The sequence below is a fragment of the Dendrobates tinctorius genome, unplaced genomic scaffold, assembly GCF_039654945.1.
Source record: "Dendrobates tinctorius isolate UK_male_01 unplaced genomic scaffold, ASM3965494v1 ptg000046l, whole genome shotgun sequence".
In the NCBI taxonomy this organism is placed as follows: Eukaryota; Metazoa; Chordata; class Amphibia; order Anura; family Dendrobatidae; genus Dendrobates; species Dendrobates tinctorius.
Window position 1 is genome coordinate 82,159,941 of NW_027361714.1, and position 15,704 is coordinate 82,175,644.

Consider the following 15,704-nt stretch of genomic DNA (forward strand, 5'->3'; position numbering starts at 1 on the left):
AGTGGTTGAGTTGGTGTGAGAAGAGGGCATGACAACCACCACTTATTAAAGTCATGACGAGCTGTAGCCTACCATACAACCCAAGTCTTACTCCTGTCTCCGACATGGAGTCCAATTTGAGGCGAGTTGCAAAGAGGTATATGCCTTTTAATGAATCAGGCACCTTGCATTCCACCGCACTCGCTCATCAAGACTGGTGTGAAAAACGCAAGTATTGCTGAATCAGGGTCATGGATTTTTGCAGACCCTATTTAAATTCATCAAACAGTCACAGACATTTCGCCAACAAATCTGCCATATGTAGGGTAGTTTCTCCCTAATCCTTTCTATATATTCAACTAGCTGAAGAGCCCGGCGCTGCCCGGGCATAGTAACTAACTGTGGTTAGTTATAACAAATTATAATTATCCTCCATCCCATAGTCCCGTGCCCATATACCCATCATACATATCCACCATCCCATAGGCCCGTGACCATATTCCCATCATACATATCCTCCATCCCATAGTCCCATGCCCATATACCCATCATACATATTCTCCATCCCATAGTCCCATGCCCATATACCCATCATACATATTCTCCAGCCCATAGTCCCATGCCCATATACCCATCATACATATTCGCCATCCCATAGTCGAGTGCCCATATACCCATCACACATCCTTCATCTCATAGTCCCATGCCCATATACCCATCATACATATCCTCCATCCCATAGTCCCGTGCCCATATACCCATCATACATATCCGCCAACTCATAGTCCCGTGCCCATATACCCATCATACATATCCTCCATCCTATAGTCCAGTGCCCATATACCCATCACACATCCCCCATCCCATAGTGCTGTGCCCATATACATATCCGCCATTCCATAGTCCCGTGCCCATATACCCATCATACATATCCTCCATCCCATAGTCCAGTGCCCATATACCCATCACACATCCTCCATCCCATAGTCAACCATTATGACATCATAATGAGCGGCGGGGCTTGCAACTTATGATGACATCAGCGTCGTCATGGCAACCATTGTGACATCATAATGAGGGGCGGGGCTTGACACGCGCACACTTTTTCCCCAGTATGTAGACAGGTGCAAAATTGTTTGGTGAATTGGAACACGCGGGGTTAAAATTTCACCTCACAACATAGCTTAGGACGCTCTCGGGGTCCAGATGTGTGACTGTGCCAAATTTTGTGGCTGTAGCTGCGACGGTGCGGATGCCTATCCCAGACATACACACATACATACATACACACATACATACACACTTTGAGCTTTATATATTAGATTATTGTTTTTGAAACCTCTTAAGGCTACGTTTCCACGATGAACTTTTGGTGAATTTTTAATGTTGCAGATTTTGGGAACCATTTCTACACCCATTAGTAAAATAGGTCACTTGCATTTTTTTTCCCAAAAATACACAGAGTTAAAAACTCACCGTGGGAACGTAGCCTAAAGAATTTCTTGTTAAGATTGTACATCGAGGATAGGTGGATCTCAGGGCACTATTACAAAAGCATTCCTGGGTTTACCGCTAATTGTCATACTGCACCTGTACTTGCAGCTTGGAACAATGTTAAGTGTAGCCCAGTAATTAGCTGTAACCTGCGAACACTACACCCTGACACTAATACATGTGTATTAGCACCATTATGTTACACTTATTAATTTTATTTGAAGATCTGAATCAATTAACTGTGAAAAATATGCAACAACCAAAAAGTAGAAGAAATAAATAATTTTTCACAGTACTGCATATGTTTGGTTAAATATGATAGATGGATTTGCTTCCTAAATAACTTTGTGGTATTTTATAACATTAATCTTTAGAAAACGTACTGCTGAAATAGATTTTAAGCATAAATGACAGTACTACATTTATCTTCTTCTAGATAAATAAGTACACATTTAGTCGTAGATGATAAAATATACTTGCCACCCAAACAGACTGGAGGCGACTGTTTTGTCATTTGCTCCAATATCTCTGAAAATACAGCTGATCAATGAACTTCTTGCATCAGTCAAGTGTAGAGTCTCAAGCGGAGATGTCTCAAGGGCAAAGCAGTTGATGCAAGTGCTTTAGGCCACCCAGCTATTAAATAGCTCAATGAACGTAAACACATTACAATTTTTAAATTTGAAAACAATTCACATTGACTTCTGTTATAACACTGATGAGATTAATATGATCGTGTAACTTAATTAATATTGATTCAACTCAAATCTGCAATACATTTCCCAACCTTTTTCCACTATTAGAATGGCCAAGACATTGTAACGTTCTGCTGAAGAAAACATTTTAATAGATCACATTTCCTATATCCTAGTTGTGATATCCGTTTATTTTATTCTACTTATTATGAGGGGAAATAATAATAGTAGCAATAATTGCTCTTCATATAACAATTTAATATTTAACCCAAATACAAACAGGTAAATTAGAAACATTAAAGAGTAATCGTTATTTAATATTTATTAAATTCATAGTGCACATGAAAATAAGCAACTTTATAAAATATCTTATCAGAGAAATCTGCTTCTTTCTTCTGGACTGATCTTTTACTCTAAATTCAGGGATAAAATCTACCTTCAGGGAATACAGACTTCACATTACAGAGATAGGACACATGCCAGTTACTGCTCATAAGGTTCTAAGAAGAGAACAGGATGAGGGAAGAACCAAAGGTTACAAAGATATTCTACTGCAAGTTCTCCTGAAATAATAGTTAAACTTAAAAAAAAAGTTTAAAGTCAATTCAGGAGAACTTGCAGCAGACTGTCTCTGTGACGACAGTGGGTCCCACTGCACTACTGGCAGGGCTTACCCTGGAAGGGCGTATCTAATTTACTATCTCGTCTTCTCTAGAGCGTCTGATAGTGAGGATAGGCTTGGGCCATTAGGGTAGTCACCAGGTACCACTGTAGTGCAGTCCCCTGACCTGCAGCAGCTGACCATTGGGTCAAAGGCAAGAATACGAAGCATATGAAGCAAATACGGAGATGTGTGGTCAGAAAGTCAAAGGTCAGAGTCAACAGCATAGGTTCAAAATACAAAGCCAGGGTCAGAAACAGAGATCAGACAGAACTAGTAAACTAGCCGAGTTAGTAACAGCAGGGTCAAATAATAATTCACCTTGGCAGGAATCTAGATTCAGACTGCAACGAGAACCTGAACTTAGGCAAGGCATGGAGAAAGGAGCTGCCTAATATATCCACTGCTGTCAGGGAATAGGCCAGGAGGCAAAACTCTGCAGCACACAGTGGTTTTAAATTCCTGCAGAGTCTGGCCACATCTCTGTATAGCCAGGTGGAGACTCTCCAGGAACAGAAAAATGTAGCAGTTCTGGAAGTGTAGCACGAGGTAGCTCAGAGAGAAGATCTGACACTGGGAGGAGCAGAGCGGTGCATGCAGTGAATAGGATGGTGCTTACCAACCATCTGAGTCACTGGCATGACAGTCTGTGTAACTTATAGCTCCTCTGTAATCATTTACCCTCCCTTTCAGATAGAATCTTATCAGTAGCAACTGTAATGGAAAAATCTGTTTTCACAGAATACAGATTTTACCACTGAATACAGCGAGTGAAAGATCAGTTTTCGAGAACAAAAAGAATCAGATTTCCCTGATATATTTCAAAGTTTATTTTTATGTGTACTATTGGTTTATGAAAAGAAAATGACAACAATGGGTACGCTGTTATGATTGAGTCACCGTAGGAGGCAAAAATAGAAATGCTAGCTAAGTCCAGAAAACCAGAGAAGTTGGCAGCTATCGGATTGCAGACCCCTGAACCTATCAACACAACTAGCAGTAGCCCTGGGGGCTCCTACGATGCCCTAGGCCCCTCGATCACAGCTGGAGGACTACATAGCCTAAAGACAGAAAGGGAAATCTAAACTGCCCCAGAGCAGACCCCAAAGCAAAAGGCAGCCCCCCACATATAATGACGGTGAAGCAAGAAGAAAGAACAAAACACAGACAGAAAGATAGACTGAGCAAAGATGGGGCCCACGCTAGCTTAGCTAGGAAAGGACAGGAAGGCTGCTGTCTGCAATCCGTGAAAAACCCTATGAAAATAAGAGCCAACCAACTGACAGTAAAAAAGGCCCTGAAGACGCTAGGCTTCAAAAAAGCTATGTCAGTACTCAGGAATATTCTGAAGACAGAGCAACAGGCAAAAGGAGAATCAGCTCACCCCAGCAGGGAATGGCAGAATCCAGAAAAGCAAGGAAAACAAAACACTAATGCAAAAAGGCAAAGCAGAAATCTTAGCTTTAGATGAGCAGGAATCAGACTGGTTTCCTAGAAGTCCACAGAGAAATCACCCGCAGGCCACAAGGGCGTCGGCAGCCTTATATCCAGTCATTAACTCCACTCAGCCAGTCATCATCATCAGCCCCAGGTGTTTGACAATCAGGCTCACTACCTTTCTTCACCAGAAGAGGGAGTTCCTCGGGCCTCAGTAGTGAAGGGGAAAATGAACGCACAACAGTACCTCCCCCTTGAGGAGGGGTCACCGAACCCTCAACCACGCCACCAGGGCGATCAGGGTGAGCCCGATGAAAGGCACGCACCAATCTTTTGGCATGAATATCAGAGGCAGAGACCCAGGAATTATCCTCCTGACCATAACCCTTCCACTTAACCAAATACTGGAGTCTCCGTCTAGCCAGATGGGAATCCAGTACTTTCTCTACCTCATATTCCATGTTACCTTCAACCAATACAGGGTCTGGAGGTGCAACCCCCGGAAAAACAGGTTCAACAAACCTCTTCAACAAAGATTTATGGAACACATTATGGATTTTAAATGTGACAGGAAGAGCCAAACGAAAAGAGACCGGATTAATAATCTCCAAAATCTTGTAAGGTCCAATAAATCTAGGCTTAAACTTAGGAGAAGCCACCTTCATAGCAATATTTTTTGATGATAACCACACCATATCACCAACCTTAAATTGGGGACCAATGGTCCTATGTCGGTTGGAAAACCGCTGGGCCTTTTCCTGGGAGAGAGACAACTTATCCACCACTTGGTCCCAGATCTGGTGCATTCTCTCCACCACAGTGTCAACCCCTGGGCAGGCAGAGGGCTCCACCTGCCCTGAAGAAAATCGAGGATGAAACCCAAAGTTACAAAAAAAAGGAGACATCAAAGTGGCAGAACTAGCTCTATTATTTAAAGCAAATTCGGCCAAGGGCAAAAATGAAACCCAATCATCCTGATCAGCAGAAATAAAACATCTCAAATATGATTCCAAGGTCTGGTTTGTTCTCTCTGTCTGCCCATTGGTCTGAGGGTGAAAAGCAGAGGAGAAGGACAACTGAATTCCCAGCTTGGAACAGAAAGTTCTCCAAAATCTAGACACAAACTGGACTCCTCTGTTAGATACAATGTTCTCAGGAATCCCGTGCAAGCAAACCACCTGTTGTAAAAACAGGGGCACCAATTCAGAGGAAGACGGCAACTTAGGGAGTGGTACAAGATGAACCATCTTAGAGAACCTATCACAAATCACCCAAATAACAGTCATCCTTTGAGAGACAGGCATATCAGAGATGAAATCCATTGAAATATGGGTCCATGGCCTCTTGGGGACAGGCAAAGGCATCAACAACCCACTAGAGCGAGAACACGATTTAGACCGGGAGCACGTCCCACAGGACTGCACAAAATTCCTGACATCACGAGACAAGGAGGGCCACCAAAAAGACTGACTCACCAGATCTCTAGTACCAAAAATACCTGGATGACCAGCCAAAGCAGAGCAATGAACTTCAGACATCACTCTCTTCTTCCACTGGTCAGGAACATACAACTTTCCACTGGGACAACGCTCAGGTTTGTCCTCCTGGAACTCTTCCAGAGCACGTCTCAAATCGGGCGAGATGGCAGAAAGAACTACCCCTTCGCCTAAGATGGTAGCAGGCTTGGTCACCACAGGAGAATCAGCAAAGAAGCTCCTAGAGAGGGCGTCAGCCTTGACATTCTTAGTTCCAGGAAGAAAAGAAACCACAAAATCAAAACGTGTAAAAAACAAGGCCCACCTAGCCTGTCTAGGGTTCAAGCGCTTAGCCGACTCAAGGTAAATCAAATTCTTGTGGTCAGTGAGGACCACGACTTGATGTTTAGCTCCCTCCAACCTATGTCTCCACTCCTCAAATGCCCATTTCATGGCTAACAGTTCCCGATTCCCCACATCATAGTTACGTTCAGATGGAGAGAACTTTCGGGAAAAGAAAGCACAGGGATTCATTTTAGATGTTACAGGATCCTTTTGGAACAAAACAGCTTCTGCACCAATCTCAGAAGCATCCACCTCTACCTGGAACGGAAGTGAGACATCAGGTTGCCGCAAAACCGGGGTGGAGGTGAATCTTCGCTTCAGCTCCTGAAAGGAAGAAACAGCCTCCGGAGACCAATTTAACACATCAGCACCCTTCTTAGTCAAATCAGTCAATGGCTTGGCAATACTAGAAAATTTTGCTATAAATTTCCGATAAAAATTAGCAAAACCCAAAAACTTCTGGAGGGCCTTCAAAGAAGTGGGCTGAACCCAATCGTAAATGGCCTGTACCTTGGCCGGGTCCATTTCAGTAGTTGACGGGGACAAAATAAATCCCAAAAAAGAAATCCTCTGTACTCCAAAAAGGCATTTAGATCCTTTGACATACAGGGAATTCTCCCTCAAGATCCGGAACACAGTCCGAATATGTTCCACATGAGAATCCCAATCCTTGGAGAAGATCAAAATATCATCCAGATAGATAATCAAAAATTTATCGACAAAATCTCGGAAAATATCATTCATGAAGCACTGGAAGACAGAAGGGGCATTAGTGAGCCCAAAAGGCATCACCAGGTACTCAAAATGTCCCTCCGGAGTATTAAACGCCATCTTCCATTCATCCCCATGCGTAATGCGAATAAGATTATACGCCCCCCTAAGGTCAAGCTTGGTAAACCAGCAAGCACCTTTAACTCTGGAGAATAGATCAGAAATCAGGGGTAACAGATACTGATATTTAACAGTAATTTTGTTGACAGCACGATAATCAATACAAGGTCTTAATGATCCATCCTTTTTGGCTACAAAAAAACCTGGCACCTAAGGGTGACGAGGATGGTCTAATATGACCCTTCTCCAACGCCTCCTTAATATAGGATCGCATAGCCTCGTGCTCGGGTACAGATAAATTGAAGAGCCGACCCTTGGGAAATTTACACCCCGGGCTCAGTTCAATAGCACAGTCATAACTCCTATGAGGAGGCAGAGACGCAGACTCATTCTCACTAAATACATCATAAAAGTCCGCCAAATAATCAGGAACATCATGCGACTGAGGAGAGGTGGAAAACACCGGAGCCTCACTAAAGGCACACCGACAACCCCAACTCACCACAGACACAGATTTCCAATCCAAAACTGGATTATGAATTTGTAACCAGGGAAACCCCAGAACAATAGTATCATGCAGATTATGTAACACCAAAAACCTGCAATTTTCTTAATGGTCTGGGGCGACCCGCATTACCACCTGGGTCCAAAACTGAGGTTAATTTTTAGCCAAAGGAGTAGCATCAATCCCCCTCAAAGGAATAGGCATCTGCAGAGGTGTCATCGAAATCCACAACGTTTAGCAAAATCCAAGTCCATTAGGTTTAGAGCTGCTCCCGAATCCACAAAAGCCTTGGTGGAAAATGTGGACAGGGAGCAGATCAGAGTAATAGCCAGAAGAAACTTAGGTTGAACACCACCAACAGAAAACGTGTGTGCAAAGCGTTTCTCGCGTTTAGGACAGACAGAAATAATATGCGAGGCATCTCCACCGAAAAAACACAACTTATTAGGCCTTCTGAACTCCTGACGCTGCTCTCTGGAAAAAAACTCTATTACATTGCATAGGTTCAGACATCTGTTCAACAGGTGGCAACACCTCTCGTGCAGCTCTGCGTTCGCGTAAACGCCGATCAACCTGAATGGCTAAAGACATAGAATCGTCAAGACCAGAGGGAACAGGAAATCCCACCATAGTATCTTTTATGGCTTCTGACAACCCCTTCCGAAAGAGAGCAGCCAAGGCATTATCATTCCAGGTAGTAAGTACTGCCCACTTTTGGAATTTTTGACAGTACAATTCTGCAGAATCACGACCCTGGTTCAATGCCAGCAGGGTCTTTTCAGCCTGATCAATGGCATTAGGTTCGTCATACAACAACCCCAAGGCCTGAAAAAATGCGTTCACATTAGTCAGAATAGGATCATCTGGTTTCAAAGAAAACGCCCAATCCTGGGGATCGCCACGCAGCAAAGAGATGACAATTTTAACCTGCTGCGCGGAGCTCCCTGACGAGTTAGGCTTCAAGGCAAAAAATAATTTACAATTATTTTTGAAATTCAAAAATTTAGACCGATCCCCAAAAAATACATCAGGTGTAGGAATCTTTGGTTCAGCAGCATGTGAATGAGCAAGGTGGGCGGAAATTCCCCGCACTTCCGCAGCGAGCTGCTCCACATGATCAGACAATTGCTTTATCTCCATTGAGAGAAAAAAAAATTCCCCCTACGGCCTCAGAGATATAGAGGAAAAAATATACACTTTTTTTTTTTTTAATACAATTCTTTCCTGCTATTGAGTATCCTAGAATCTGCAGTATGGCGGGTGATTCTGTTATGATTGAGTCACCGTAGGAGGCAAAAATAGAAATGCTAGCTAAGTCCAGAAAACCAGAGAAGTTGGCAGCTATCTGATTGCAGACCCCTGAACCTATCAACACAATTAGTAGTAGCCGTGGGGGGCTCCTACGATGCCCTAGGCCCCTCGATCACAGCCGGAGGACTACATAGCCTAAAGACAGAAGGGGAAATCTAAACTGCCCCAGAGCAGACCTCAAAGCAAAAGGCAGCCCCCCACATATAATGACGGTGAAGCAAGAAGAAAGAACAAAACACAGACAGAAAGATAGACTGAGCAAAGATGGGGCCCACGCTAGCTTAGATAGGAAAGGACAGGAAGGCTGTTGTCTGCAATCCGTGAAAAACCCTATGAAAATAAGAGCCAACCAACTGACAGTAAAAAAGGCCCTGAAGACGCTAGGCTTCAAAAAATCTATGTCAGTACTCAGGAATATTCTGAAGACAGAGCAACAGGCAAAAGGAGATTCAGCTCACCCCAGCAGGGAATGGCAGAATCCAGAAAAGCAAGGAAAACAAAACACAAATGGAAAAAGGCAAAGCAGAATTCTTAGCTTTAGATGAGCAGGAATCAGACTGGTTTCCTAGAAGTCCACAGAGAAATCACCCGCAGGCCAGAAGGGCGTCAGCAGCCTTATATCCAGTCATTAACTCCACTCAGCCAGTCATCATCATCAGCCCCAGGTGTTTGACAATCAGGCTCACTACCTTTCTTCACCAGAAGAGGGAGTTCCTCGGGCCTCAGTAGTTAAGGGGAAAATGAACTCACAACAGTACGCATTAAATTTAAAGGTATTTAGAAAAATTTGCAACACAATTTACCATTAAACTATTAGTAAAACCACAAAAGAAGACTAAAAAAGCATCAAAAAATTCAAATTAAACAGCAGAAAAAAGGCAGCACTGCTTACCTGACAAGATCTTAGAACAAATGCATTACACGGTGCAGCCAGCCCATATAGGAAGATTTTGGCAACACAGGTACAAAATACTAGATCAACAGCCACTCTCCACCTACCCATTCCTGGAGGGGGTGACTGCCCAGTATACAATTGCACAATGAAGGCCCGCATAGGGCGCTGTTCACATAAGGGTACTGCATAGTGTCTGGTTCACAGCCTATTAGTCACGCCCCTACTATTCGATTAGGCAGGCTGGCCAGCACATTCTCAATGCATCCCTGTGTGAACACCCCTCATAGGAGACCAGACGTGTTTGGGCTTGGCTTCCCCCCCGAAAAATATAGTGCATAAAATACACAAAAATACTGAGGTATTGGTCGATATTTTGGCCAAAATACGCAAGCTCACAATCCACGTCAAGGATCCTCACACTTGCGAGTCCTATCACTAAACTATTAGCAAAGCCACAAAAGAAGACTAAAAAGCCTCCAAAAATTCAAATTAAACAGCAGAAAAAAGGCAGCACCGCTTACCTGCCCAGATCTTAGAACAAATGCACTACAGTTGCACTATATTTTTCGGGGAGCAGCCAAGGCCAAACACGTCTGGTCTCATATAAAGGGTGTTCATACTGGGATGCATTGAGAGTGTGCTGGCCAGCCCACCTAATCGAATAGTAGGGGTGTGACTAATAGGCTGTGAACCAGACACTATGCAGTAACCTTATGTGAACAGCACCCTAGGCGAGCCTTTATTGTGCAATTGTATACTGGGCAGGCACCCCCTCAAGGAATGGGTAGGTGGAGAGTGGCTGTTGATCTAGTATTTTGCACCTGTGTTGCCAACATCTTGATATATGGGCTGGCTGCACCCTGTAGTGCATTTGTTCTAAGATCTGGGCAGGTAAGCAGTGCTGCCTTTTATTTCTACAATTTACCATTAGACTTTGTTTATAGTGAACCTTCACAACTCTTATCAGTGATTCCTTAATATACTTTTTAATACAATTATCTGAATTAGTCCCACATTCACAAAGGTGAATCTATGCTTAAAATCATAGATTGATTCCTGGGATTGTTGCATTCCTAGAATTATTGTATATATTTAAGAGTACTGTACAAAAATTGTAGGCAGGCGTGGGAAAAAGTAAGAGTGATTTAAAAAATAGTAGTGTTAGTATTTTATTTTTTTATCAGTTTAAAAAATGCAAAGTGAATGGACTAAAGAGAAATCTGTGTGACCATCTTTTCCTTTTAAAAACAGAATCAATTTTTCTTTTCCACAAAGTTGATGATTTTGTAGGATTATAGTCAAGTGTAAGAGTAACCGATTTTATGTAACAGTTGATAATGATCATCTTTTTTAAATGCAAGTTGAAGCACAGTCATTAACTGAAACAGAAACATACAGCTCTGGCAAAAATTAAGAGACCACTGCAGTTTTCTAAAAATCACCATCTCTACATGTCTGACAGTCATTCCATTCCAGTGTCAGTTGAATTCCAACCAAAATACACCTCATTCTACTTAATGCGCTTCTGATTAGGTGATCACCTGAACCAAATCTTATTTAATGAGGGAAAGTATAAAAAACAATGCTGTGGTCTTCACAATCCTATTGCAATAGGACAAAGGTCAAAGGAGTTGAAAAGAAAAGTCTTGAGTGAGGAAAAGAAGGGCTCAATTCTGGCTTTGCTGGCAGAGGGATACAGTGATTGTCATGTTGCCTCCATCCTTAAAATTTCGAAGACGGCAGTCCATTGCAACAAGGTCAAGCAGGCAGCAGACATTGGGGACTACAAAACTACAGACCGGCAGAGGGCGAAAGCGACTCTCCACTGACCGGGCTGACCATCATCTTATTCGAATGTCACTCAGCATCAGGATGACATCAAGTGACCTACAAAAGGAATGGCATATGGCATCTGGGGTGAAGTGCCTGGCAACAACAGTTCGTATAGAGGACTGGAGTAAGATAATCTTCTCTGATGAGACTAATTTTCAGCTTTGCCCAACACCTGGTCATCTAATGGTTAGCCAGAGACCTGGAGAGGAGTACAAGCCACAGTGTTTTGCACCCACTGTGAAATTTGGTGGTGGATCGGTGATGATCTGGGCATGCTTCAGCAAGGCTGGAATTGGGCAGGTTATTCTTTGCAAAGGACGGTATGAATCAAGCCGCATACAAGGTTATCCTTGAAAAACACTTGCTTCCTTCTGCTCAGGCAATGTTCCCCAACTCTGAGGACTGTTTTTTTTTTCAGCAGGACAATGCCCCATGCCATAAAGCTAGGTTAATCAATGTGTGGATGAAGGAGCACCACATCAAGACCCTGTCATGGCCAGCTCAATCTCTAGACCTGAACCCCATTGAAAACCTCTGGAATGCAATCAAGAGGAAGATGGATAGTCACAAGCCATCAAACAAAGAAGAACTGCTTACATTTTTGTGCCAGGAGTGGCATAAGGTCACCCAAAATCAGTGTGAAAGACTGGTGGAAATCATGCCAAGACGCATGAAAGCGGTGATTAAAAATCATGGTTATTCCACAAAATATTGATTTCTGAACTCTTCCTGAGTTAAAACATTAGTATTGTTGTTTCTACATGAATAAGAACTTGTTTTCTTTGCAGTATTTTTGGTGTGAAAGCCCTGTTTCTTTTTTATTATTTTGCCGATTTCTCATTTGCTGCTGCAAATAAGTACAAAAATTTTAGCTTTAAATTTCAGAGACATGTTGTTAGTAATTTACAGAATAAAACAACAATGTGCATTTTACTCAAAAAATATACCTATAAATAGAAAAATCAGAGAAACTGAAAATTTTGCAGTGGTCTCTTAATTTTTGCCAGAGTTGTATATGAAGAAGGCTAAAATCTGGGTGAGAGTCAGCCAAATTCTCCTATAAAAGTGAGGTTATGAAAGACAGTTTCATTTCACAGCACATACACTATGGCAAAACTGAGCACAGCAACAAGACAGAAGGTAGTTTTACTGCATCAGCATAGTCTCTCACAGGAAAAGATTTTAAATCAGTTTTTGGGGTTCCAATATGTGCTGATGAAGCTCTTTTGAAGATGGACCAAGAAATGGGCAACATTAAGGACTGTAGATGCAGTGGTGGACCAAGGAAAGGTGCAGCAGCAGAAAGGTACATCATGCTTCTTTCCCTAAATCGGGACATGTCCAGTAGTATCATTAATTCAGAACTGGTAGCAACCAGTGGAACCCAGCTACACTGATCTACTGTTCGAAGAAGTCTGGCCAGAAGTGATATTCATGCAAGAATTATGGACTAAAAACCCTATTCCTTTGATATGGAAGTAAGGTCAGTCGACTCATATATGCTCAAATAAACATAGGAACTGGGGTGCATAAAATCGCAGCAGATGCTTGCAACAGATGAGTCAAAATTTAAAATATTTTGCTCTAACAGAAGGCTGTTTGATCACCAAAAGAGTATGGAGAAGTACAATAATGAGTGTCTGCAGGTCATAGTGAAGCATGGTGGAGGCTCCTTAAATGTTGAGGGCTCTATTTCAACAAATGGAGTTTGCAGTTTGGTGAGGATTGATGGTGTCCTTATTGCTGAGAAATACAGGCTGATCATACAATGCCATCAGGGAGCGTCTGATTGGCTCCAAAAAGAACAAGGAGTCATGGAAGAGCCCTGATTGCAACATCATCGAGATTCATGTGAGCTTTCATGAAGAGATAGATGGAATAGTTTAGGAAAACCTCTCACCCCTAAATCCTTCAAAAACTATATGCAAGTGTACCTGGAAGAATTGATGCTGTTTTGAAGACAAATGGTTGTCACAACAAATTTTAATTTGATTTTAATTACTCTTTTGGTCATTAATTTTGATTTTGTTAATTAATTCAATGATAAAAGTAAACTATTAGCACTTCTATGTCTTAAAATATTTTTTCTTTTCAGCAATTTTTGCCACAACCTGCCAAAACGTTTTGCACAGTACAAGTTGCATCAAAATAGCAAAAGATACAATGGAGCTCATGGTTAAGAAATCTGTCACCAGGTTTTTGCTACCTAATCAGAGATGTGCATGATGTAAGGTGGAAACCTTGATTCCCACAATGCATCACTTACTGAGCTGTTGCTGTAATTTTGATCAAATCACTATTTTATCAGCAGGGGATCACCACTAGAGGATTAGCAAACCTGCTGCCATATATTCCTCCATATTCATGACCTCTGTATAACCCTACCTCCACCACTGATTGGCAGCTATGCACAGTGTACACAAAGCTACCAATCAGTGGTGTGGGCGGGGTTATACAGAGCTCATCATTAGAGTTGAGCGAATATCTTCGGTTCCCCTCTTATTGGGCAAGCTATAGCGTTTACCGAATAACCTGCCACAACACATGACGCTGCGGCGCAGATCAGCCTGAGCGATCCAGGAAGCCTGTGTTCCCTCTGCAGGTTATTCGGTAAACGCTATAGCTTGCAGAATAAGAGGGAACCCGAACAAATTCGCTCAACTGAACGCGCCATTCAGAGAACTGGTAGATCTGCAGCAGATAAAACAGTGATATTATCAAAACTGTAGCAACCAGCAAAGTAAGTGATATAGCGCTGAAATCAGGGTCTCTGCCCCTACATTATGCTGCTCCCAGATGGGATAGCAGCAATCTTGTGACAGATTCCCTTTAAAAGACATAAGATGTCAGTAAATATAATTTTTACTGAAAATATTTTCATGGTATACACTATTTCATATCCTGGGGTAATAGGTTTGTCATCTCTGTCTCATTAATATAGTTGTTTCTCTGGAAATTCTGTACATTTTTTTTAGTATACAGCTACCACTAGGGGGAGCAAACTGGTGACTGATCTGAAAATCCATATAATAATCTCCTCTGATGGAATCTTTGTGCTGCCAAATTGTATATATTTAAAGGAGTTCCACTACTTTGATATTGATTTTTTAAGATTAGTCGTCCATAAGAGATGGTCAGGGGTTTGACAACTGGCACCTGTTACCAGCCACATTAACTTTCATATGTAAAAGTGTATGGAGTGGAACACCACACCTCCATCCCACTAATCCAGTGACACAACCGCACCAAAGAGTTATGAGCAAACGTATTTTGGATAGAGATTCTTATTCATTGCAATCAGCAACAAATAAGGATCTCTACTCTAAACATGTTTGCTCATAACACCCTGATGTGCTTGTGACATTGGATTATTCATTTTATTATTTTCTATTAATAAAAGATTACATTTTATTGAAGACCACTTTGCTGGGTTGCTCCTCTATTCTGAACACTGAACACTTTTCCTCGTGGCACTGCTGGTATCCATGCGATGGGCTCCAAATCGGTGAGCTGACTTTTCCCCTTTTTTCATTTTAGTGGATTCTCCTAGGTACTGGAGATCAGCTTTTACTTGACTGTCAGACCGAAACCAATCTCATATTGATGACCATTGACTAGGTCATCAATGTCATAGTAGTAGACAGCCCCACCTGTGTATACATAACAGTGATGCCTGTGTCAAACAAACGAACCAGAAAAACCTATTACGACCTAGTATTAAATTAATCAGTTCATTTTTAAATGTAATGATAATGGCTCTTAATATTCTCTCTGATGCTCACTGTTTGACAAACAGCCTTGCTGATCAAAGACTTGACAAAATCAGCATTATTTCTCCAGAAGCCATCAATATACACCATTGTGTTCAGATTGTCGAGCTACAAGTTCATGCTGTAGAACCTAGCATATCCTTTCATGACCTCCTAATTCACTCCCTGTGGCAATGTCCTATTTTTTTTTTGCCAATTAACATTTTCTATCTGTTTTGCAGCTGAAATCCCGTGTTTTAATGACCCCATTAGCAATTTCGCCTCCTCGTAGCACTCCAGAACCAGACATCAGTTCTATTCCTCAGGATGCAGCTACTGTGCCCCATTCTGCTGTTCCACAGGCACTTAAAGGTATAAGATCTTCGCTGGCATAATAACACTGATTTGTTCAGTCAGGCGTGTACATGGGTATTTAGGAGTATACCACTGTTTGCTCATTTTAACATTGTTGGGGTCACTGTGCATTTTAATGA

General features: G+C 42.1%; 1 protein-coding gene across 10 annotated transcripts in view; it reads left to right on the plus strand.

The window, feature by feature from the left end:
- SCML4 (Scm polycomb group protein like 4) overlaps positions 1 to 15,704 on the plus strand; it is a 184,788-nt gene that overhangs the window by 150,332 nt on the left and 18,752 nt on the right. For all 10 annotated transcript variants that reach the window (XM_073576066.1, XM_073576064.1, XM_073576071.1 and 7 more), the window contains one exon: positions 15,453 to 15,582. In XM_073576066.1, the coding sequence (XP_073432167.1) occupies positions 15,453 to 15,582 (130 nt within the window). The remainder of the gene's footprint in view (positions 1 to 15,452; positions 15,583 to 15,704) is intronic.